The sequence below is a fragment of the Capra hircus genome, chromosome 25 (genome assembly GCF_001704415.2).
Source record: "Capra hircus breed San Clemente chromosome 25, ASM170441v1, whole genome shotgun sequence".
In the NCBI taxonomy this organism is placed as follows: domain Eukaryota; kingdom Metazoa; phylum Chordata; class Mammalia; order Artiodactyla; family Bovidae; genus Capra; species Capra hircus.
In genome coordinates, this window is record NC_030832.1 from 25951661 (window position 1) to 25975456 (window position 23796).

Consider the following 23796-nt stretch of genomic DNA (forward strand, 5'->3'; position numbering starts at 1 on the left):
TTTATAAACAGAAGAAAATGTTTTTGTTTTTTAAAGCCTTTATTGAATTTGTTACAATATTGCTCCTGTTTTATGTTTTAGTTTTTTGCCCAAGAGGCTTGTGGGATCTTACCTCCCTGACCAGGGATCGAACCCCTAACCCTTGCATTGGAAGGTGAAGTCTTAACCACTGGACTACCAGGGAAGTCCCAGGAAATGTGTTCAGAGAAAAATGGCACACAAGAGTCAACTGATAAAACAGGCATTTATTCCGAGGGCCTAATGGCAAGAAATTTCCCGAAACCAGCTTGGTAGTGGTAGAAAAACTGCTGCCCCTCCATCCAAGGGGAATGGGGCCTCAGCACTTTTCTACACTCCAGCCATGTAGGGAAGGCTGGGGATAGATCTCACAGATGGGATCTGGGTAGGCACGGGGTCAGTCCAACCTGCCCACCTATCAGTAGAGTCCCTGGTCAGCGTGTCCTATGTCCCGAGGAGTCAGAATGTCAGGTGAGTTGGCAGAGGAAGTCATGCAGAGGCAGGGCCAGGAGCCCTGAAAGTGAGATCCCCAAGGTGTCGGAGATACAGGCAGTTGCCATGGCAAATTCCCGGTGCTCATCGCTGGTCTGGGGAGGGTGGGGAGCAAAGGTAAGGCTTCAGTCCTCAACACCCCTGCTTGGGACTTTTCCCAGAGAGGCCACCCACCCACAGCCCTCGCCCAGCTGGTGCTGACCTCTAGGGCAATGTTGTGAAAGGTGTTCACGTAGGCCGCACCCCCTAGGAGCCCCTCAAACACAATGATCAGGAAGATGAGGTAGATGCTCGGCAGGAAGCTCAGCCACACGTCCACCAGCAGGAATGCCAGGTTGAGGCACTATGGGTGCAGGGAGAGGGGAGGGGTGAACCGAGGACCAGAGGAGGGCAAGAAGGGAGGTGCCGTCCTGTGATGAAAGTGAGGGCTGACAGGCGGGGACCAAATTCCAACACCCAGCTGGCCTACCAGACCCTGGGATCTGGGGGAGGCCTCCCTACCGCTTCCCAGCAGCCTGGACCCTGGGGGTCTCCTCCCCTCCTCCCCGTGCCCGTGTCTCTCCCACCATCTGGGATGCTAGCCTGCAGTCCCCTACTTGGACTCTCCTAGTCACCACTGTTCACGGCTCAGCTTGGATCAAGGCCACTCTCACTCCCATGATTTCATTCCTCCTCCCAAAGGCTCCCTGAGTGGACAGGTCTCCCCTCCCCTTGATTTTACCAACCAGATGCTAAGTGAGACCAGAGGCTCTCAACTAGGCATGACTCTGCTGCCTATGGGACATGCGGCAACATCCAGACATGTTCCTGGTTGTTACACCTGGGGAGGAAGGGTGCTACGGGCATGGAGTAGGCAGAGGCCAGGGATGCTGCTCAACATCCTATGGCTCCCAGAGCAGCCTAACAACAAAGAACCATCCAGGCCCAAAATGCCAATAAAGCTGAGATTGAGAAACCGGGGCTTGGATGTTCGGCTTGCTGACCCCACTCAAGGGTGTAGGTCCCTTCCTCCGTGTCCTAGTCCTTCAAGGCATCCTTCTGACCCAGTGGGACATAAGTTTGCCTCCCCAGTCTGTAGGCCACCCCAGTGGTTCACATGCTTAATGTATTGGGTTGGCCAAAAAGTTCATTTGAGGTTTTCCCCATGATGGCATGGGAAACCCGAACGAACTTTTTGGCCAAGCCAATACATACAGATCACCTGTGAGTCTTGTTACCTACACAGGCCTTGCCCTCAGAGGTTCTAATTCAGGAAGCCAGACGTGGGCTCAGGGATCTGCATCTAAAAGAGCATACCATAGTAATACCAAGGTCATCCCAGAAAAACTATAGACACATTCACCTGGCTCATTGGGGCCAGATGCTATCTGTAATGGAATCAAACAATTCTATGAAGTGGCCTTGCTTAAATTATAGCGAAAATCATAAGTGACCCATTTCAGTGGCATCTAATGAAGATTCCTGAGTTAAGAACTGATACAATTTGGAACTTGGCAAGTACAAAGCCCTGGGCTGGCAGTAGTTTAAATAAATAAGGAGAAACTGAGAGGATATTTGCATGCAGTTGACTTAACATTAAAGTATAATCTATTCTAATGCTGTACCTTGTTATCATAGAAGTGAGTTAAAATTATTAAAAAGGGCAAAGGACTTTCCTCTAAGTTCAGCAGCTCAGTCGTGTCCAACTCTTTGAAACCCCATGGACTGCAGCACACCAGGCTTCCGTGTCCATCACCAACTCCCAGAGCCTACTCGATCTCATGTCCATCGCATCAGTGATGCCATCCAACCATCTCATCCTCTGTCTTCTCCTTCTCCTCCAGCCTTCAATCTTTCCCAGCATCAGGGTCTTTTCCAGTGAATCAGTTATTCGCATCAGGTGACCAAAGCTTTGGAGTTTCAGCTTCAGCATCAGTCCTTCCAACGAATATTCAGGACTGATTTCCTCTAGGATGAACTCATTGGATCTCCTTGCAGTTCAAGGGACTCTCAAGAGTCTTCTCCACCATCACAGTTCAAAAGCATCAATTCTTTAGTGCTCAGCTTTCTTTATAGTGGGCTTCCCTGGTAGCTCAGACGGTAAAGCGTCTGCCTGCAATGCGGGAGACCTGGGTTCGATTCCTGAGTTGGGAAGATCCCCTGGAGAAGGAAATGCCAATCCACTCCAGAACTCTTGCCTGGAAAATCCCCCGTGGAGCCTGATAGGCTACAGTCCATGGGGTCGCAAAGAGTCGGACACGACTGAGCGACTTCACTTTCACTTTTCTTTATAGTCCAACTCTCACATCCATAAATGACTACTGGAAAAACCATAACTTTGACTAGATGGACCTTTGTGAGATTTATTTTAAAGGTCACCTTTTTATATGCCCTTCTGGGCTTCCCTGGTGGCTCAGACAGTAAAGAGTCTGCCTGCGGAGACCCAGGTTCAATCCCTAGGTAGGGAAGATCTCCTGGAGAAGGAAATGGCAACCCACTCCAGTATCCTTGCCTGGAAAATTCCATGGACGGAAGAGTCTGGCAGGCTACAGTCCATGGGGTCTCAAAGAGTCAGACACAACTGAGCAACTTCACTTTCTTTCTTTCTGTTCCCAAGAGCATGATCCAGAGGGATATTAAAATAATTTGGAGGTTGCCAACCACTTGTTTCGGGCTTCCCTGATGGCTCAGTGGTAAAGAATCCGTCTGCCAAGCAGGAGATGTGGATTTAATCACTGGGTTTTGGAAGATCCCCTGGAGAAGGAAATGGCAACTCGCTCCAGTACTCTTGCCTGGAAAAAAAATCCCCTGGACAGAGCAAACTGGCAGGCTACAGACCACGGGATTGCAAACAGCTGGACATGACTGAGTGGCTGAGCACACAATAAGGACTTACTTTTGTTTGACCAAGAACTCTGACATTTAGGAACAAATAAAAAGATATGAATGGTTAAAATCATGTTTTCTTCTATAAAAAAAAGTTGAAGGTTTATTAGTTACCTTCAGTGGCTTTAATTGCATGACAACCAAACATGATTGCTGGTTACGTAAAACTCCTTTCATTAAAATTGTTGTACAGAAAGGTGTTTTTGCTCATTTAAAGCTTAATCACTTACTTGACCTTTGCCATGAATTTGCTCACCAGTCTTGAGATAAATAACCTGCTTTACTCACAAAGTCACTGGTTCTAGGTAGTTAACCACCCAGGATAAAAGAACAGGACGTTTTCTGATTGTTAGAAACATTCTTTGAAAGTCTGTCTCTTTGCATGAGGCTTGGGTAAATAGTCACCTAACTGATTAAGACATGATACACACTCTCATTCTTTCATGCTTCACATTTCCATTTCTTACAACCATGCCCAGTTTACAGATGAGGAAACTGAGGTTCAAGATTAGTTCAGAGACCTGCCCTAAATCCCACAGCTACTGAGTATAGAAGCTGGGATCTGCACCGGGGCTTGCTGAGCACCTGAGGCTATGCATCTTACACCGACCCCTGCTGGCTTCCATTCCCCATGATTAAAACATGATGCGATGTGATCAGTAACCCCTGCTGAGGGAAGGAAATGATGGACCCTGGGGAAGCTGGGAGCCAAGGGAGGAGGAAAGTGAGGGCCAGGGGCTCAGTACCTGCAGCAAGGCCAGGACCCATGTGTGGCGGATGGGACAGCAGCGGAGGGAGGAGCGGGAGGCAAAGACGCCGGCCTGGTACAGCATCTGGTACCTTCGATGAGGCGCAGAGAAGGAGGAAGCCCCTCTGGTGTCTCCTCGGCAGGGCAGCCCCTCCCAACCCCAGTCATCATCAAGGGGCGCCCCCAGCCCCCTGCCGGTCCTGCCACACACCCCAACTCTTCTCACCAGCGGTACTGCTCAGCATGAGTCAGGAACGTGTTCCGGAAGAAGAGGAGTTCAAACTGCAGCAAAGAGCAGACAGAGGAGATGGACAAGGCCATGTGGGTCCCCACCTCCATCATCATTCCCACACCCCTCCTGGCAGCCCTCACTCACAAGTCCCTGGTTGATGAAATACTCAGCAAAGTAAACCAGCACCAAGGGGATGATGTAGTGCAACAGGCCCTGGAAAGTCAGGAGACATGAGCGGGAGGCGGGTGATGAACGCTGGCCGCGGGGGACACGCCACAGCTACCGTCTGTACCTTAAACACGGTCCACCTTTCCTGAAGGGAGAGGGGTGAGCCAGAGCCTGCAGGGCAGCAGGGAGAGAAGGGCAGGTGAGGTCAGCACCTTGACTCAGAAAAAGGGGTGCTGGTGCGCAGGAATCAACCAGCCAATACTACAATGTGAATGCACACAGGCCACTGGACTGTACAATTCAATATGGTTAAATGGGCAAACTTCATGGTATGGGTATTACCATGATTTAAAAAAAAGTAACCAGATAAAAGACTTTTTCATGACTCCTGTATAGCCTTTTTTTTTTTTTTTTTTGGCCACATGATTCAGCATGTGGGATCTTAATTCCCTGACCAGGGATTGAACCTGTGCCCCTTGCATTGGAAAGCAGAGTCTTAACCACTGGACCATCAGGGAGGTCCCTGTATAGCTTACAGCTTGATGGTGGTATACAGGGCCCTGCCCCCAGCCACACTGGGCCCCTCTTTCTGTTTCTTTGAACATCCAAGCTCATTCCCACCACAGGGCCTTAACACTTGCTGGTCCCTCTGCCTGGAACCTATTCACCCCAATGTACACAGAACTGACTCCTTGTCTTTCATATTTCAGCCCAATGAGATGTCCTCAAAAAGCCTTCGATGAGCACCTTCTCTAAGTAGAACCCCTCTCCTTTCCACCATGTCATTTCCGAGCACATCACTCTGTCATGCTCTTCTAATACTTATCAACAACATGTGAAAATGAGTTTCTGACCTGGTTGTTTGTTTACAAATGATACAATACGTAGTATTTGATAGTTTTTTTTTTTTGGCCGTACTGCACGGCATATGGAAACTTAGTTCCCTGACTAGGGACTGAATCCATTCCCCTTGCATTGGAAGCGCAGAGTCTGAACCACTGGACTGCCAAGGAAGTCCCAAAGATGAGTGTTTCTTGAAGAGATGAATGCGATTGCTGCTGCTGCTGCTAAGTCGCTTCAGTTGTGTCCGACTCTGTGAGACCCCATAGATGGCAGTCCACCAGGCTCCCCCGTCCCTGGGATTCTCCAGGCAAGAACACTGGAGTGGGTTGCCATTTCCTTCTCCAATGCATAAAAGTGAAAAGTGAAAGTGAAGTCGCTCGGTCATGTCCGACTCTTCTCGACCCCATGGACTGCAGCCTACCAGGCTCCTCCATCCACGGGAGTTTCCAGGCAAGAGTACTGGAGTGGGCTGCCATTTCCTTCTCCGATGAATGTGATTGGCTCTCACCATAACTGACATGCCCATCCACGTCCCCTCCAAATTCCCCACAGAGAGACTGAAACCCAGAAAGAGAAAGTGACCACCGCTCTGAGGAGCTCCTGAGTCTCCTACCCGGCTTCGACTCTGAGGCCTCATTGTTAATCAGGGGCTGCCGAGCTGCTGTGTCTGAATCCTCTTCCCCTCTGGGATCCTGAGGCCCAGGAGATGTGAGCAACAAGAAATAGCTAGAAATGGACAGAATGAAGGAAGATTGAAGAGCCTCTGTTGGGCTGTAAAGGCTGCCCCCCTCCCAGGATAGCCCCCATCATTCCTCCTCTCCTCCGAGACACCTCAAACCCGGCCAGAGAGCCTCCAACTGTGCAAAAAAGCTTCTTCCTCTGGAGCTGAAATGTATATCCTGGTTGTTTCTAATCCACAGGCCCTCGTTTTGACTCTCTGCTCACAACTAGCCTGTCAGTTCTGCCTGCTTGTTATTTTCCTAATAATCACTCTTGTTTAGTCACTAAGTCGTCTCAGACTCTGTGACACCATAGACTGCAGCCCGCCAGGCTCCTCTGTCCATGGGATTTCTCAGGCAAGGATACTGGAGTGGGTTGCCATTTCCTTCTCCAGGGGATCTTCCCCACCCAGGGATCGAACCCGAGTTTCCTGCGTTGGCAGGTGGATTCTTTAGCACTGAGCCACCAGGGAAATCCCAATAATCGCTCCAGCTTCCATTTATGATGTGCTCATCCTGTACTCTGGATGAGCACTTCAGAACTTCCCAAAGTTCGGTCACTTATGTTTTGCCTTCATGATATTCGCCATGTCCATATCCCTCCTGTATATCATATTTTTTACTCTTTCCCTTTCAATTGATTCCCTTTTTCTACATGGCCTGGTCCTAAGCAATCTTCTGTGAAATCACAGGATTGATTGACCAATGAAAATGTTTTCCTAACACACATGGAAACACACACAAAATGAACAGAATCCACCTATGGGAAAACTGAGGGTCAGAGACGTAAAGCAACTTGTCCCATGTAACACAGCTAACAAGGAGCAGGCTCCAGAATCCAAACCCAGGCCTGTCAGAGATGCCACATCCTCCCACTTGGCTGTAGGGATCTGAAGATCAGGATCACGGTCAAGTTCTCGCTCCTTGAATCCCGGCTGCTTACCTGGCCAGCAGTAGGGTGGGGATGCCCAGCATGGACAGCAGGGTGTGCTGGGGAGAGAGGCCAGCCTGGGTGAGGCCCAGGTAAGACAGCGCCCCTAGCAGCCCTGCTCCCCCAGTACCTGAGGACCAGCAGGAGATCACGGCCCTGAGAAGGAGAACACAGTAGCACTAGGCAGGACCAAAGCCAGCAGCGGGACCCCCGCCCCCCACTCCCCGCTCTGCCTGCTTACCTGGGGTAGAAGGCAGTGAGCGAGAGGAAGGTGACTTCCCCCAGACCTGAAGAGATGCTAGCCAAGACCACACCTGGGGGGGAGCAAGCATGGCAGTGGCTACAGCCAGCCTTTCCCCGACAGCCCCGATTCCCTAAGCAGGTGTGGCCGCAGCCTCCTCTGCAGCCACACGGAGGGGCTGAAAAGACATCTCCTGGGACTTCCCTGGTGATCCAGTGGTTAAGAATCTGCCTTCCAGTGTAGGGGATGTGAGTTCAATCCCTGGTCGGGGACCTAACATCCCACATGATGCCGGGCAACTAACTTCATGCTCCGCAACAAGAGAACATTGAGCCACAGCTAGAGAAGACCTCACATGCCGCAAACTAGAGAAAGCCCTCTTGCTGCAAGGAAGACCCAACGCAGCCAACAATCAAATAAATAAAAACAGCTCCCTTGGATAGGCTGGGCTCCAGATGTGAAGTGGAACCAAGCCCCTTGCTTGTACGTCCCCTCATAGGGAATGGCACCCTCCACCCACCCAGCTATCAAACCAAGAGCAAGAACTCATTCTTTTTGTTTGTTTTGGCTGGGCGCGCAGCTTGCAGGATCTTAGTTCCCCAACCAGTTTTCCAACCTGGGCCACAGCAATGAAAGCGCTGAGTCCTAACCACTGGACCACCAGGGAATTCCCAAGAATTCCCTGTCCTTGATGCCTCCTCCACCTCCATCACAAACTCTTGGTGACTGCTCATCTTGATCTCCATCTATTCAGTCCATTTTCTCCCATCTCCCCTACCTATCCCTCCAGATTGACCTCATCTCCCATCTCCTACCATGACAGTCTTAGCAGGTGTCTGAGGGTTACAAAAAATGATTTCTCTCCTCTGGGAAGTTGGGAAGACTACCCTGTCTGTTGTGGATCCTTTGAACCCCCAACTTGACATAAAACCTCCCACTCACCACACAGGCTGATCGTCACCGAATGAGAAAAGGCAACTAGGAGGAAGCTTCCTGCAGCACAGATCCCACTGGTGAGCACCCGGGGGCTGAAGGGAGGTGGGAGATGGGGATGGTCAGCTCCCCAGCCCTCCCCGCCTCCCCACTCACAGACCCCACCTGCCTTTCCTCCCACCACCCACACCCAGACCTGTAGGGCAGCAGATGAAGGCCAAGAGGAGCCAGCAATTTGATGATGAGGGTGGGAAGGATGTCAGCCAGAAGCACCGCCTGGGATCAGAGAATCAAATGAGACCCCAGACCTTCCCAGGGACAAGCCTCCCAACCCAGTGGCCAGGGAAAAGACAGAAACCCGATTAGATGGGCTACAAACACAGGTTCTGATATCACACAGGTCTGGATCCCAGTCCCAGCTCTGCCGCTCCTGAGCTATGTGTTCAGTATTCACATTCTCTGAGTTTCAGTTTATTTAGAAAATGGAGATAATTATAGAGCCTAATTCACAGGACTGTTATATGGATTCAATAAGCTAACTCCTGCTGCACACAGGAAGTGCTCAGTAGATGACAGCCTTAATGATTAGAATCATGGGCGCTGGGTTCTAAGTGGGTGGGATCTATGGACCCAAAAGAAGGGGAAGGGAAGGAGCAGATGGGTACTCACTGCTGTGGAGACAGGGTTGCAGTCAAATCGAGATGAGCTATTGTGGGAGGTGGGCGTTGGGTCTGGGTCCACCTGATGAGAGAGAAGAAAGTTTTTCACCCAGGGAGGCAGGAGGGCAGACAAACAAGGCCTGGTTCCATTCCCAGCTCTGCTCTGACTTGGAAGGATGTCCTTGGGTCATCCCTGGCCTCTTGAGAGCTCACTTTCTCTATGGGCACAATGGGGAGGGGGTTTCCACGGGAGTCTCAAATTAACGGTCGACATGCCAAAGAGGGCCCTGTAAACAGACTTTATTTGGGTAACACACTTGGGAACTTTCATTTTAAAAACCTAGGTTCCAGAAAAATTTGCTCTTGGACCAAATTCCCTGTTGGACCTGCAAGGTGGTAGCTGCTCCTCCTAGGCCTGCCTCCTCCAGCTCATGATAGACAAGAAGTTCTCAACCAAAGGTGATTATACCCTCCAGAGAACATTTGGCCATGTCTGGAGACATTCTTGGTTGTCACCAACTGGAGGGTGAGGGACATTCTATTAGTGTCCAGTGGGTAGAGGCCGGAGATGCTGTTAAACATTGTATGATGCATAGGAAAATCACCCAACAAAGAATTATCCAGCCCCAAATGTCAACAATAATGCTGGGGTTAAAAAACCATGCTTTAGACCATAGTTCCATCCAGCCAACATTTGAGTTTGCAATTGGTTTGCAAGAACCAATTGATTCTTTTCTAAAAAAAGCTTTAAATTTTATCCATTTTTGGCTGTGCTGGGTCTTCATTGTTGCAGTCTTTTCTCTAGTTGTGGCAAGTGGGGGCTACTCTCCAGTTGCAGTGGACAGGCTTCTCACTATGGTAGCCCCTCTGTTGCAGAGCAGGGGCTCTAGGGCACTCAGGATTCAGGAGCGGCAGCCCACAGGCTCCATAGTTGCGGCTCCCGGGCTCCAGAGCACAGGCTCAACGGCTGTGGCTCATGGGCTTATTTGCTCTGCGGCACGTGGGATCTTCTCAGATCAGGGACTGAACCCTTGTCTCCTGCACTGGCAGGCAGATTCTTTACCACAGAGCCACCGGGGAAGCCCATACCAATTGATTCTTAAAGGCCCTTACTGCTCTGAGGTCTGGAAACTTTAGCCATCTTGCCCCACCTCTTAGTCATCCCATTCCACGAGTGTTTCAAGTGGGTCTCTGCCCAAGGTGAGTCCCTCCTCTTCCCACAGCGACTGGTGGTGGTGGTAGAGAGGGTCACTTACATGGCTCTGATTCCCAGCTGTTCTCTGGTGACTAAGGATGTCGTGGGCAGCGCTGAGCATCACCACGTAAGAGAAGTTGTTGCAGAGGCCCAAGAGCCTGGAGTGAGCAGGACAGATTCCCCCCACCCCCAGTTTTATTGAGATACAAGTGACAAAAGAGAATAGATCATAACTTCTATTTAGGACTACAATCTATCCACCGTCCCAGCACCACACCTCCCACCTTCCCATGCCTTCTTTTTCCTCTGTCTTCAGACCACATCCCCATGGAGTGGGAGGGTTCAAAATATAGGCCTCGAGATGACAAATTTAGGTTCACATCTAATCTCCAAGACCTCTCCCAGGAAGAGAAGGAAGTCATCCTTGATGATTCTCTCCTCCAAGCTCCCACCATGACTCAGTCCCTGGGGCATTTCTCATCCACGGATCCACTGTCTCCAACTGTGGTACAGTAGAAAGATCCTGGGGGCTTGAAACCCAAAGGACTATGTTCAGGTCCCAAGTCTGCCACTTCCACTTGAGCGGCCTGAGTTGAGTCATGTGTAAAATGGGGATACAAATTTCCCTGCTGACTATCTCACAGAGTGATGTAGAGATCAAAACAAGATAACACCCTTTATGATCTATGAAGGATCTTGTTCACTTACTCTCATCTCCCACAGCTGCTGTCAGTGATGGGTAGGGAACAGGGCACAGCAATAGAATTTCATGTGTCCTTTTCACAAGCCTACGAAGTGGTACTGCTGCTCCTCCCATTTTACTGCTGAGAAACTGAGGCTCAGAGAGAGAAGCCTCACTTCCAACCCAATCTGCTACCCAAGTCCTTGATGCTTGTTGCTGCTGTTGTAAACATCACCAAGTCATGTCCGACTCTTTGTGACACCATGGACTGTAGCCTGCTTGGCTTCTCTGTCCATGGGATTTTCCAGGTAAGGATACTGGGGTGGGTTGCCATTTCCTTCTCCAGGGGATCTTCCCAACCCAGGGACTGAACCTGGTTCTCCTGCTTGGCAGGTGGATTCTGTACTGCTGAGCCACCAGGGAAGCTCCCTTGATGTTTAAATTAGTGCTAAAATTATTTCCCAAGCCTCAGTGTTTCAATGATTTCAGGAGGTAGACAGATGACTTTTTAAAGTAGTGATGCATTTATTCAAAAATGCATTAAGAAAATACTGGCTTTCCATTCAGAATAGTGACTTACAGTTTTCTTTTTAAAAATACAAGTATTTACAAATTTAAAGGCTGAGTTCATTGCAGTAAAAACAAAAAGAAAATAACCCTCCAGGTGATATGCGGAATGGACCAAAAGGTGAAAGTGAATGAGTGAAACGTGGAAAATTTACAGCGGACCTCAGGGCAAAAAAAAAAACTTCCCTGGTGGCTCAGTGGTAAAGAATCTGCCTGCCACGGCAGGAAATGTCGCTTCCACCCCTCGGTGGGAAAGATCTCCTGGAAAAGCAAATGGCAAATCACTCCAGCATTCTTGCTGGAAAATCCTGCTGGCAAAGGAGCCTGCCTGGCAGGTTACAATTCACTGGGTTGCAAAAGAATCTCGACTTAGCGACCAACACAACAAACAATAAAAATATTTTGTGAATTCAGCTCCTTTTCTGAAACTCAACTCTTCCCACCCGCTTTTTACTTATTCAGGCCACTCACCAGAAGCCCACCGCGTTCTTCCAATGGGCGCCCTGACTGTCTTGCAGCGGAGGCCGAGGTGCCGGGTCTGTCTCCTCCCCTGAAAGGGGGAGAAAAAGAGGGCATGACCCCCACCCCAGTCTCAGGTGCACGATGGTCCCACGGATATTCTCCCGGGGACGACCAGCGCCCGAGCCTGTCAGGTACGTCGCGAGGACAGAGGAAGTCAATCCCGTGAGGGTCGGCGGCTATACTCACCCTCGGAATCCGAAAGGCGCCGCGGCGAGCCCGCACAGCCTCCCATGGCATCAAGTTCTGGTAAAGTTGGCTCCAATGGGACGGATGAGGGTCTGAGACAGGTAAGAGGGATCAACGCCCCATTGCCGTCCCAGCTCCGAGTCCTCCGCTGCATTCACGCCCGGCGAGCCACGACCCTAACCCGAGGCTCCATCTCCCGCCCTCGCACGCCCTACCACCCCCGGTTATCGGACTCTGCCCCCGTCCTCTCTAAAGCAGGGGGCCCTGCAGCCTGTACCTTTAAGAGCAGCTGAACATTTCGCACCCGCACCCTTAAACAGACAGTCACGTGACCGCACCGGTGGGTCCCTCATCACGTGCTTCAAGGTCCTCACCACTTCCGGGTCTTCTCTCTGCCTTCGTTTTAGACCTTCCCAACTCCGGGGCGTAGGAGAGATAGAGGCTGGGAGAACCCGGGAACCACCGGTTTAAAACTGGTGTGGATAGGATAAGCAACAAGAGCCATGATGTTAGGTAGCAGCGCCCAAGGCCTTGAACGTCGTGCCAGCACTAGTCATGGCTACCAACGGCTTCAGCTTCTCTCACGGCCTGCAACTGCCAGAAACAAATATGGCCACACAGCTACCCAAGACTGTTTCTGGCTGACAACAAAGGCAGCCGCATCACATCATTCTTATTCCTATCTGTTGCCTTTAGATTGCTTTAGAAACTGTAAGTAAAGATAGCACCCACCTAATAAGATGTCATGAATTATCTCTTGGCAGTATCCAAGAGTTAAGAGAACTCTTTTCTTAATTTATGTTAGAACCAAGGTAGTTCAACCCTAGTTTTGCAGATGAGAAAACAAAAAAGGAAGGTTACTGATGATTGTACAACATCAGACCTAAAGGTGACTTTAGAAACTCGGCATTAAGAAATAGAGCACCAGGGACAGGGTTGCTGGCTCAGCTGGCTGCAGATTCCTGCCTGCATTAAGGGTGATTAGACCAAATGATTCTAAGGCTGGAGATTCTGAGTCTGCGATCTCATCTAGTTCCTCTCATTGAAAATTTGGAAAGTGAGGCTCTGGGAGGGAATAGAGGAAGAGGTGTAGGTTAAAATCATTTGACGTAGTCCCAAATAAGGAGCAATTATTCTCTTACCTTCCTCTAGGTGGTAAAGCAGCATCCTGTGTTTTCTTCATCACGTCCTTCCCCTGCTAATCTCTCTTGTGGGCTTCCAACAGTCAGTGCCCACCTCTCCCAGCTCTTCCTCCCCACCAGGCCTTCAGACTTGCTGTTTGAAAGGTACCCCCTATGGTATGCTTCCCAGATCACTCAACCAATGAAAAACAGGATCCTACTACCCATACTGGGCTCTAGAAATTCAGCAACATGTCATACATGGCCTCCACCTTCAAGGAACTCAAAGGAAGGTGGGAGGTAGACGTGAATAACCACAATACAAAGTGTAGCCAAGTTTCGTTTTGCAAGAATGACTACAGATGAGCAAATGGGCATTGGAGCCACCAATCCAGCTCTTTCTTCCTCTAGGGGAAGCATTAATGACCCTGAAATGAGAAACCAGAGCTCTTACCAGCCCCCTGCTCACTCCTACTCTTTGTCCCCAGGCAAAACAGGAACCACAAACCCCAGCTTCCTCTCACAGAGACGCTGTGGCTTTGAGGGGAGACGGAAATGGCCGAGGTGTAAATACAAGACCTGAGTCACTTGAGCTGCAGTTGCCCCAAACTGCCTCAGCAGACCCCAATTCTGAGATCTCCGGCTCCCACTTTTCCCTTTTGGTCTTCCTCCCTTACCCTCTAGTTCCAAATGCACATCCAAGTCCCTTATGTGATAGATACCTATTTCCCAACCTGCGCTGGAAGCAGCTGTGGGCAGGGCTTGGGGTGGGGATACGTCAGGAAGAGACAGGGGAAGAGGAAGTGTCTTGGGCAGTGGGGAAGACTGGTTCAGTGGGTGGGGACAGTCATTATCGGTTTTCTGGACACACAGAGACAGACAGGATGGATTTCCTCCGGCTACATCTCCCTGGGCTGCATCAGGCCTTGAGGGGGGCACTGGTGAGAGGGGCATAGAGATGCTGGAGACTTTCACCCTGCTCTCTAGGGCCTCACCTTCCTTTCTCCCTTTGAGTCTCTCCTCAAACCCAGATTCCTTCCCCAGGATCACGCAGCCTGTTAGCCCAATCTTCTCTGGATTTCAATCCCCCAACCCCCACAAACACATCCACAGACCTCTCATTTGGGCCCTTTCCTACTCCTTCTGCAGGTCCTGTCCTCCTCCTTCCCCCAGATCCTAGAACCCCTCTTTCTTTTCCTGAGTTCCTCTGGTCCAGGGCCCCCAGGGAAAGGGCTGGGCCTCCCCTTAATGCCTTTTATCTCCCTCTCTTTTTCCCTAGGAGTCTCTCAGCACCTTTGTTTCCTACCTTATAGGAGATGAAGTCCCCACTGTAGAGAGGAAGGAGGCATGTGCAGCTGAGGAATCGAGGGAGGTGGCTGCAGGAAGGCCCCTGGGGAAGGTGGAAGAGGAAGCCCAGGAGGCCCTGGAGGATCTTGGAGGCAGTCAAAGCAAGGAGAATGGAGGGCTGAGACAGCCTGGAGAGACTGGAAGATGCTGGGAGGAAAGCTCAGCTACACAACAGACCTGGGGTGGGGGAGAAGGCAGCTCCCGTGGGTCTCAAGCTGAGAGGCAGGACACTGAGGACTGGGAGGCAGCCAAAGCCATCAGATGCCAGGATTCAGGTGTCCCCTTGGAGACCAGAAAGAAGTCTGAGGCAGGGTCTGAGGCTGGTCAAGATAGGAGGAGCCAAGCTCTGGAGAGCCAGGAGCATGATGAGCAGGAAGTGAAGAGAGAGGAGACACCGAGAACACGGGAATGGGAGGAGGAAGAGGTCAGGGCCGCAGAGCCAGTGGTGGTGGGAGGGGTGGAGTCAGAGTGGGCCTGGCACAAGGAGCCTGAGGGGAAGGCCGGTGCTGATGGGCACAAGGTGGCAGGGGATGGCAAGGAATCAGAGCAGGTCGTAAGTGAGGCAGCCGCAGCGGAGATCCAGGGCCCTGGGGCCAAAGGGGCTGGGAGGGAAGAAGCGGTGGCAGTGGTCAGGTGTGGCCGAAGCACAAGGGCACAGGGGACCCAGGAGCCAGGGGCAGAATCTGAGGATGGGGAAGCCTTGGGCAAGGAGGAGGCTGACCTCCCAGGAGTTGAGGAGACAGAATATGGGGCAGTTCCAGGAGAAAGGATCCCAGAGGGTACTGGGAGAGTCTGGGCCCTAGAGGAGACCTCTAAGAGAGACCAGGAGGAGGAGGTGGATGAGAATAGAGAGACCGAAGCAAGCCTGTTCCCTGAACGGACCCAGGTCCTAGGAACCGGGAGAGTGGAAGAAGAAGCCAAAGGCCAGGCAGCAGGGAGGGAGGCTGAGGAAAGTCTGAGGTCAGTGGGGGAGGTAAGGGAGGGCTTTGAGGGCCAAGCAGATCAGGCTGAGGAAGAGGCCGTGGGGAGGCAAGACTCAGAGGTCAAGGCTGGTCAAGCCAGTCTCAAGGAGGTAGTACAAACAGATGAGGCTGAGGAGCAGAGGAAGGAGAGTTGCTTGGCCGCAGAGGCTGAGCTGCCCCAGAACAAAGTAGCCAATGAGGCTAAAGGGGATGTTGACTTAGAGGCAACCCCAGAGGCCAGGCCCCAGCAGTTCAATGGGGGGAGCGGGGAGGAAGAGACTCAGACCGGGGATGAAGCATTGGAGGGGGAGTGGGGTGGCCTTGAGCACAAGGTCACTGAAGGCCAAGAACCTGAGCTGATGGGAGGCCCCCAGACCACAACAGAGCAACTCGAGGAAGGGCCAGTGGGTAAAGAAGAGCTCCGGAGCATTCTAGCCCCAGGCAGAGAGGAGACAAGGAGGAGCCAGCAGGAATGTCCCAGGCACGTGGGGCATGTGAAGCCTAACAGCTCTGTGGCCGAAGCCTGGGAAAACAGAAGAAAGGATGTGGAGAGAGATGATGCCCAGGAGGAAAAAGGAGATGCTGAAGAGGGGGAGGAGGAGGCTACAAGAGGCCAGGCATCGGTGGTGGAGGCTGCAGGAGGCCGAGAGTTGGCACGGCCAGCGATCCCAGAGGCAGGTGGGGAGTGGATGAAAGCAAAGGAAGCCTGGCATGGAGCAGAGGAGGGGGAGGCCCCGGGAGCAGAGAACCAGGAGCAGGGCAGAAGGCTTGGGGCAGAAGTAGGGACCAGCCAGTTCCTGGGAGAGTTGGACACCAGAGAAACCCAGGAGGAGGAGGTAGAGGCCGCTGGGCCCTGTGGGGAGGACAGAGCCTCCAGGAGCGGCTGGAGGCTGGAGGCAGAGGCTATGAGCACCCAGAGCAGCGAGGGCCCGGAGGCAGATTCTTTGGCTGTCCAGATGGTGGAGGATAAGGCAGCTTTGGAAGGAGGGGCCCTTGGGCCTGGGGAAGGGCCCAAAAGAGAGGCTGGGGATGCCTTTGGGAGAGGCTGGGATTTGGAAGGGAGAGAGGAAGCTCACAGAGGTGCGGAGCTGGTGGAGGCTGCAGAGGGAGAGAAGAGAGAGGGGCAGGAGTTTGGCCTGGAGGGCTCAGCCGAGGAGGAGGTGCCTGGCCGAGGTAGCCAAGCAGAGGCTCCTGAGGCTGCCCTGGAGAGTGAGCCAGAGGGAGAGCCAGTGGGACTAGGGGAATCAGCAGGGGCAGAAGGAATCTGTGGGGTGGATGACTTTCCCTTGGGCTCGCAGGCGCTGAGGGCAGAGGACCTCCTGGGAGGGCAGGCACTGTGGGAAGGAGAGGCTGGGGCATGGCGAGCGAGGGAGCAGGGGCAGAGGGGTGAGGCACAGAGTGGGAACCAGCACCCTGAGGAGGGAAAAACACAAAGGCCCCTTGACGTGGAGGATGCTGGGGTGACTGGAGGCCAGAAAGCAGAGGCCGCGGAGACTGATCCAGAAGGCCTGGAGGGTGTCCAAGGCCTGGAGGGTGTCCAAGGCCAGGAGGACCAGTCAACCAATGAGGACCCTGCGGAGGCTGGGCCTGGACCACAAGGGGAGGCTGACGGGAGCCCTGGACAGGATGCTCACAGCAGGTGGGGTGAGGTGAGCGCTCCCGGTAGGGTCCAGGGCGGGACAGAGCAAAATCCCAAAGCTGTAGCTGGCCCCGTGGTACCCTGTCCCCTCTTCCCTATAGGCCCTGCTCCCCGGGTCCCGCCTGGACGTCTCTGTCTCGAGGAGCCGAGTATTCCTGTCCCGCAGCTCCTCGCAGCGCCGCTCCCGGCCCTCTTTCCGACGGACCCCGGTCCCTGAGCCACCCGAGGGGTCTCCCAGCCCTCCACCTGAGGAGGAGCCATCAGCCCCAGAGCAGAGAATCCAGCCAGAGCAGCCGCCGGAGCCAACGCCCCCCAGGCCTGAAGGGACTCCACTGCCGGCCAGGAGAAGTCCCTTGGGACAGGGGTGAGCACAGGGTGGGGTGACCCGGCTGGCCTGGGGAAGAGGCTGACAGCACCTGAAGGCCAGCTCCCCATGGCCTGTCTTCCATCTGCAGGTTTGGCCTGGCACACCCAGGCATGATGCAGGAACTGCGAGCCCGCCTGGGCCAGCCAAAGCCCCAGTGACTGGGATTTAAGGCCCCGGGAGCCAGGCGCCAAGCAAGGCTTGCTGGGACGGCTGGGTTGAACCCTGCTCAGCCTGACTTCCCCTGTCGCATTGGGCACGTCCTTTTCAAACCCCCGGGCCTGCGTGTGTCACCGTGGAGCAGACAGAACCGGTTGCCAGTGAGAACTGTGAACTTAAGGAGTCTGCCTCTCCAGTGTGGCTGATGGACCCCTGCCCTGCTGGGGTTGCCTGTCTCTGAGGGCCTGCCTTGCCTGCCTCCTAAATGTATCTCAGCTGCTCGGATGACCGAGTGAAGACAGAGACAGTTCTCCCCACAGCCTTCCCTCTTGGACAGCACTCACTCTTTGCTCTCCCCAACCCTGTCCCTGACCAGGCCCTCGGCGCTGTGGAAGAGGAACACAAACCTCTGAGGTTGAAGCCAGCCTGGAGGGAAGGGTCAGGAGGGACTGTGGAGCTCCATTTGCAATCAAAGGAAAGCATGCCCGCTGCCTGGAACTTCCAGAATGGAAGCTGAGTCCAGGAACTCTGCTGGTTACTATGGCAACCATCAGCTGAACAAACCAGAGTGGGAGAAGGTGGGCCAGAAACCCTCAAAATGGAGGAGCAGAGAGGAGTCCAGGGTGGCCAAAAGCTGCAGCCTCTGCGCCAGGGCCCCTCGGTGTCAGGCACCCCTTCTCTGGAAAGAAACCAAGGCAGAGAGAGGGTGGGAGTGCTTTATTAGACAGCATGGTGGCCTAGTCTGAGGATGACTAGCAGACCCCCAAAACAATAAATAAACCTTCATTTTTCTAAACAATAAATAAATATCTAAGAAATAAATATCTGACAAGGACTGGAGGGGCCTTAAGTTATTGGGTAGGGTTTGGGATGGGGTCGTTCGTGCCTTGTCTAAGGCAAATGAGCTGGAGGCTGTCTGATGGCCCAGACTCCAGTCCTCAAGTCCTTAATGGGTTCAGCTAAGAGGTCACTCCATCAGGGCTGGAGCTGGGCGTGGGGAACCCCAAGGCCTGGACTGAGTTCCCGGCCCGGGAGAGCAGCAGCAAGTCCCGCACGGTCCGAGACAAGACAAGTTCCAAGGAGTGTAGCAACCGGTAAGTGTAGAGAAACCGGGACCAGGATACCTGGGCAGATATCTGCAAGGGGGTGCCCAGAGCCCCTGGGAGCAGTCCTTTTTCCTCCTCATTCTCGTGCTCTTCAGGAAGGTCGAATCCTGCAGCCAGCACCTGCAAGGAGAGGCCCAGGGGGTCAGAGAATGGCCAGCCTGGGACCCCAAGTGAAACCTTATCTCTTTCTGTGCCCCATGGTATAGAGTGACATCAGAGACCACAAGGTTAAGATTTCCCTGGACAACCCCTACTTCACATCTTCCATGATGTCATGGTTTCATGTGAACTGCCTGATTCTTTTTTTGGTTCAAAAAAAAAAAAAATTGGAAGTCACAAGGCAAGATGGTGCTCACAGAGCAGGCTGTCACTCACCCAGGATTACCCTGGGGATTGGGGGTTCTGGAAGTTCCTCTCTCTCTCTCTCTCTTTTTTTTCTTTTGGTGTGGCTCAGGGTTTAAGGATGTTCCCCGACCAGGGATTGAACTTGGTCCCCAGGAATGAAAGTCTGGAGTCCTGAGAGGCTTAGTAGGAGTCTCATTAGGCCACCAGGGAACTGGAAGCTCCTCTCTCAAGAGTCATCTTAGGATCAGAAATGGGCATAAAGGTGATCTGGTTAGTTTTTATGCTGTCTTCCTTTTCTATTTTATTAAGGATAAAATTCCTATTTCCCTTTGAAATGTTCAAGAAAATCTGGTGATGTCAGAGGAAGAGAGAAAAGGGAACCTAATTGGCTGCAGGACCTGCTGATGCTAGGTGCTGTCCTAGCTTCTCTCATTTAAGACCAAGACCCCAACAGAAGGCAAAGATTCAGGGAGCAGAGCCAGGGCCTCGTTTGCCTACACATACACACTCACACACACACACACAGCATCTCCTTCCAGACACCCTATGTCTGGGCAGGGGGAGTGTTTTAAAAGGGAGCCAATGAAAAATAAAAGAAAAAGTTACCAAAAAAAAAAAAAAAAGGAGCCAGCTTAGTTGTGTGTGTTGGTCTCTGGGGGTGGAGGAGGGTGGATGGACACTCTACCTGGAAGTGGAGATGCTGCTGCAAATCTCGGAGATCCAACCTCGTGGCCTGCAGTTGCATCCTCTCCGAACTGGTCCAGAACTCCTGTCTCCCCAGCCCTCCCAACAGGGTATGGAAGGGACGAAGTGTCAGGGAGAGGAAGCAGAGTCGTTCTGGGTCCTGTGGCAGGGGAGGGAAGGCATCAGGAAAGGCCTGCAGGCCAAGGATCCACTTGCAACCCGTCTGATCTCTCTCTGGGTCCCATCCCCAACACAACTCCAGTCTCCATCCATTCCATCACCAAATCTATTCTTGGTAGAGCTTTTTTCTTTGGCCACACCATGCATGCGGGATCTTAGTTCCCCAATCAGGGAGTGAACCTACGCCCCCTGCAGTGCAAGCATGGAGTTGTAACCACTGGACCACCAGGGAAGTCCCTCCATGTCTATTCTCATCCTTAACCCCAACTCCATCCGTACTTCTTTCTTGTACTCATCACCAGTCTCTGATCTCTATCCTATCTCCTTTGCCAACCTCATTTTCAGTCTTATGCCCAGACTCATCTCTAACCCGTAACCGCATCTCCATCCTCCTGTCAGTCTCTACCCGCAGCCCCATTCCGTTCCCTCTCTACCATCCCATCCCAGCTCCATCTCCTCATTGTTTTTATTCTGTCTCCATCTTCTTTCCCATCCTTATTCCCATTCTTATCCTATCTCATCCCATTCTTATCTTATTCCATGTGTCCAGCCTCGCTGTCACCGTGTCTCCATCCCATCTCCAGCTCTACCCACCCCCATTCCAGTCCCAGCATCACCAGCAATCCTCACTCCTTCTCTGTCCCCCACTTCATTTTCACTCATCTCCGACCTCTTCCCTTTCCTAACCTCTCACCATTCTCACTCCTCATACCAACTGCATGCCTCCTCCCTACTAATCTCTATCTCCAATCCCATTCTATTCCCGTCCCGGCCTCTGTCCTTGCTCAGCTTCATTCTTACCTTCTTCCTAATGCCATTTCTTTATTCCAGCGTCATCTTTATACTCAATGACTTATCCAGCCTCATCCAGACACTCTGCTTCAATTTATCCCCAAACCCATCTTCAATTCAGTGGACTTTATCTCCATGGACCCAGACCAGCCTTACTGCCAGTTTGCCTGCCCCACCCCGCCAGTCCCCCACTCACAGAGAGGCCACGCCAGGCCTGGAAGGTCGTGGAAACGTTGGGGAGCTGCTCTCCCAGGGGCAAGAGGTCGAGGTTCACTCCTGGCAGGTGAGATTCAGCCTATGGGACAAGATCTCTAAGTGGGGGCCCAAGGGGGTTAGGGATCTTCCCATCCCCAGAGCCAGCTGCATTAGGGAAACTCACAAAGTGATGAGCCTGGACCCGAACCACAGAGAGCAACTTCTTGGCGAGATGCAGGCTGACCTTGAACTCCCTCTGCAACTCCTGCAGGCTCAGGGGGGGCCTCCCTGGGGGCCTTGGGAATCCCCAGACACCAGCTCGAGCCAGAAGCAAGAAGAGCAGCAAAAGGCTGAGCCCTGGAGAGATGGGGGAGGGGAGTGGACAAGATGAGGGGCAAGCTGGGGGAGAACTTGGGGCAAGCTGGGGGAGAACTTGGGCGAAGGAAGGAAGGGACCATGCCTTCTCTGAGCCTGTGCTACAGGCACGCACTATGTGTCATTCCACTGACCCCTCAAAACCACTAATGAGCTATTGAGACACCATATGGCATCTTTTGTGGGCTTCCCATGTGGCGCAAGTGGTAATAACCGCCTGCCAATGCAGGAGACGTGAGAGACTCGCATTCATTCCCTGGGTTGGGAAGATCCCCTGGAGGAGGGCATGGCAACCCACTCCAGTATTTCTGCCTGCAGAATCCCACGGACAGAGGAGCCTGATGGGCCGCAGCCCATAGCATCGCACAGAGTCGGACACAACTGAAGTGACTTGGCACGCATGCACGCACGCATGCCTCTCTGTACAATGAAAGGAAAATGCCCCTTCCCCAGGAACACACAGCCTGGCGCAGAGTGCCCACTTTTGAAGCAAATCTCGGGCTGCATCTGGATCGCCACTAACTCCCTTGGCCAAGTGTCTTCCTCAGTGCACAAACTGCACAAGGGTGTGAGGCAGGCTGGGTGCTATTATTCTCCCTATTTTGCGGATGGGGAAAGTGAGGCTCAGGGAGGGTGACCTGCCACAGGGTGAGTGGACCAGGACTGGCATCCAGATTGGCCCAAATGCAGAGCCTGAGTGCTTCCTCCAGGGACCTCAGAGGAAGGCCACCACCTCCACCACAGTGGGCACAGTCTATTCTGCCAATGATTCCCCAGGCTTAGACAGGTGGCTTGGATGGCCTGAACCAGAACCCCAGGGGAGGGCTGGTGATGCTGAAGGCTCTATCCCAGGGAGTCAGAAGGACAGATGGGTCCAGCCTCCCCCAAGGCAGGTAGATCACTCTGCAGTGTGGGAGAATCAGGGGTCCCAGGAGAGGGAGGAGGGCCTGGAATGGGAGGCAGCAGCCCTGTTTCTCAATTGGGTTCTTCCCTTGGGCAAGCCACCTCTGATCTCTATGCCTTGGGCTCCCATCTGTAAAATGGAGGATCAGATGGGCTGATCTCTGCAAGTGCCTCCCGCCCTGCATTTCCTGGAAAGAAGGAAGAGGGGCAGTGGGGCTGGAGCTCTGGGAAGAGGGCAGTTTCTTCTTCAGGGAGAGGAAATCTAGCAATCCCTAGGCAGTTGCACAACTCTACTCGAAACCCAAAGCAAAACTGCTTACTAAGTCGAAGTCTATTCTTGACTCCCTCTTCTCTCCCTGCCTCTTTCCTATCTGTTCTCTATCTTCAAACCCTGAGCTCTGCTCCTTGAAATGTCGTCTCAGTAAAGACTAAGGGGAACTTCTGGGTGCTTCCACTACCCCCCTGGACTTCCAGAGATGGTGGGTCTTGTCTCTAATCTCCAGCATTCAGGCTCCGTAGCTTGGGGGCCACTCTGACACCCTGGAGACTTAAGACAGAGTGAGGTCCTTTCTAGTTCCATATATTGCCCACCCAGAACTGAGCTGTGCCATTTCCTGCTGACCCCCTGTTTTTTGCTTGGACTCTGGAGCCCCCAGACCCTTCCCGTGGCTTCTCCTTCCCCTCTGCAGCCAATCCTGGGGGTTTGGACCTGGTCTTTGAGGGTTCTGTCCCCATCTTCCAGCCCTTGGTCTCTACCCTGACCCTGCCATTGGCTCCTCTGCCTGTAGCTCTGGTTCCACCTCTGAGTCCTTCAATCACCCACTGGAGCTTAAGCTACCTTCCAAGCTTCAAACTCCACACCCTTGACCCAGTAAGGCTGCTGACTCCTTGGCCCCAGTCCCCTGCTCCTTCTGTCCTTCCTCTAGCCAGCCCCAGTTCTCAGCCAAGCTGACTGAGCAGGGGCTCATTCATCCCAAATAAATGCTTAGTTTATCTGCCTGGCCCTGATCCTGGTCAAACTGCCTGCCCAGTTTTCCCCGTTCATGCCAGTCAGGTCTTCCCATCCTCAGCCCAGCTCTCACCAAATATCCTCCCTTCTACTCCTGTCCCCTCATTCATGCTAGCCAACCTGCCCCACCCTCTGCCCAGCCCCAGCCTCTGCCTCAGCCCTTCTCCCCAAGTTATTCCTATCTCATTCCCATCCTACCGCCAGCTGTGTCCTATATCCGTGTGTGTGTGTGTGTGTGTGTGTGTGTGTGTGTGTTACTTGCTCAGCCTCTTTCCTTAGTCTTGGCCACATTGTAGCCCCTCAGCCTTTGGCCCCCATCCACAGTGGTCAAGTTCACCCCTCCTCTGCCCAGTCTCAGCCAAACCCCCACCCCTCTGCCCCCAACCCTGGCCTCAAACTCACGCCAGCCAAGGTCGCCTGCCGTCTGGCCCATGGCGGGGCCCAGCCTCCTTGGACAGCCATCTCCCAGGCAGGGGGAGTCTTATACTGGGGGCTGCACCCAGTTTCACTTTCCGTCCCGCTTCTACTTTCGGCTTTGTGTTCACCGAGTCTTCCCTCATCACCACCCCTTGCTAAAATGAGGAAATGTAATTTCCCTTCCCAGAGAGGGTGGG

At 52.9% G+C, this 23796-nt stretch overlaps 3 protein-coding genes across 5 annotated transcripts; 1 reads left to right on the forward strand and 2 right to left on the reverse strand.

Annotated features, from left to right (window-relative positions):
* Positions 226–12378, reverse strand: CLN3 (CLN3, battenin). 3 transcript variants are annotated; one of them, XM_018040654.1, is made up of 16 exons: positions 12279–12378; positions 12002–12093; positions 11765–11843; positions 10106–10277; positions 8860–8931; positions 8387–8466; positions 8200–8285; positions 7258–7330; positions 7029–7172; positions 5980–6092; positions 4648–4694; positions 4500–4568; positions 4350–4405; positions 4122–4215; positions 713–853; positions 226–605 (listed from the first exon to the last, which is right to left on the reverse strand). In XM_018040654.1, the coding sequence occupies exons 2-16, from the start codon at positions 12045–12047 to the stop codon at positions 486–488; spliced, it is 1392 nt and encodes a 463-aa protein (XP_017896143.1). In that variant the 5' UTR covers positions 12048–12093; positions 12279–12378; the 3' UTR covers positions 226–485. The 3 variants fall into 3 exon arrangements, with proteins under 3 accessions (XP_017896143.1, XP_005697711.2, XP_017896142.1); XM_005697654.3 differs by lacking the exon at positions 12279–12378 and having other exon boundaries at positions 10106–10202; positions 12002–12272; XM_018040653.1 differs by lacking the exon at positions 12279–12378 and having other exon boundaries at positions 12002–12272.
* Positions 12376–18428, forward strand: APOBR (apolipoprotein B receptor). Its single transcript, XM_005697652.3, has 4 exons — positions 12376–14063; positions 14402–17080; positions 17172–17434; positions 17526–18428. Exons 1-4 carry the CDS (start codon positions 14007–14009, stop codon positions 17593–17595), a joined length of 3069 nt encoding a protein of 1022 aa, XP_005697709.2. The 5' UTR covers positions 12376–14006; the 3' UTR covers positions 17596–18428.
* Positions 18296–23796, reverse strand: IL27 (interleukin 27). Its single transcript, XM_005697655.3, has 5 exons — positions 23585–23796; positions 21080–21252; positions 20897–20995; positions 19730–19888; positions 18296–18819 (listed from the first exon to the last, which is right to left on the reverse strand). Exons 1-5 carry the CDS (start codon positions 23613–23615, stop codon positions 18553–18555), a joined length of 729 nt encoding a protein of 242 aa, XP_005697712.2. The 5' UTR covers positions 23616–23796; the 3' UTR covers positions 18296–18552.

Coding starts and splice junctions, on each gene's coding strand:
- CLN3 (XM_018040653.1), bottom strand. CDS start 12,155: ATGCAGCGGAGGACTCGGAGCTGGGACGGCAATGGGGCGTTGATCCCT. Junction 7,173..7,257: donor CTCACTGCCTTCTACCCCAG/GTAAGCAGGCAG, acceptor TCTCCTTCTCAG/GGCCGTGATCTCCTGCTGGT. Junction 4,695..5,979: donor GGCCTCAGAGTCGAAGCCGG/GTAGGAGACTCA, acceptor GCTGCCCTGCAG/GCTCTGGCTCACCCCTCTCC.
- APOBR (XM_005697652.3), top strand. CDS start 14,007: ATGGATTTCCTCCGGCTACATCTCCCTGGGCTGCATCAGGCCTTGAGG. Junction 14,064..14,401: donor AGGCCTTGAGGGGGGCACTG/GTGAGAGGGGCA, acceptor CTTTTTCCCTAG/GAGTCTCTCAGCACCTTTGT. Junction 17,435..17,525: donor AGAAGTCCCTTGGGACAGGG/GTGAGCACAGGG, acceptor TTCCATCTGCAG/GTTTGGCCTGGCACACCCAG.
- IL27 (XM_005697655.3), bottom strand. CDS start 23,615: ATGGGCCAGACGGCAGGCGACCTTGGCTGGC. Junction 21,253..23,584: donor GGCAGGCGACCTTGGCTGGC/GTGAGTTTGAGG, acceptor CCATCTCTCCAG/GGCTCAGCCTTTTGCTGCTC. Junction 20,996..21,079: donor GGGTCCAGGCTCATCACTTT/GTGAGTTTCCCT, acceptor CTTGTCCCATAG/GCTGAATCTCACCTGCCAGG.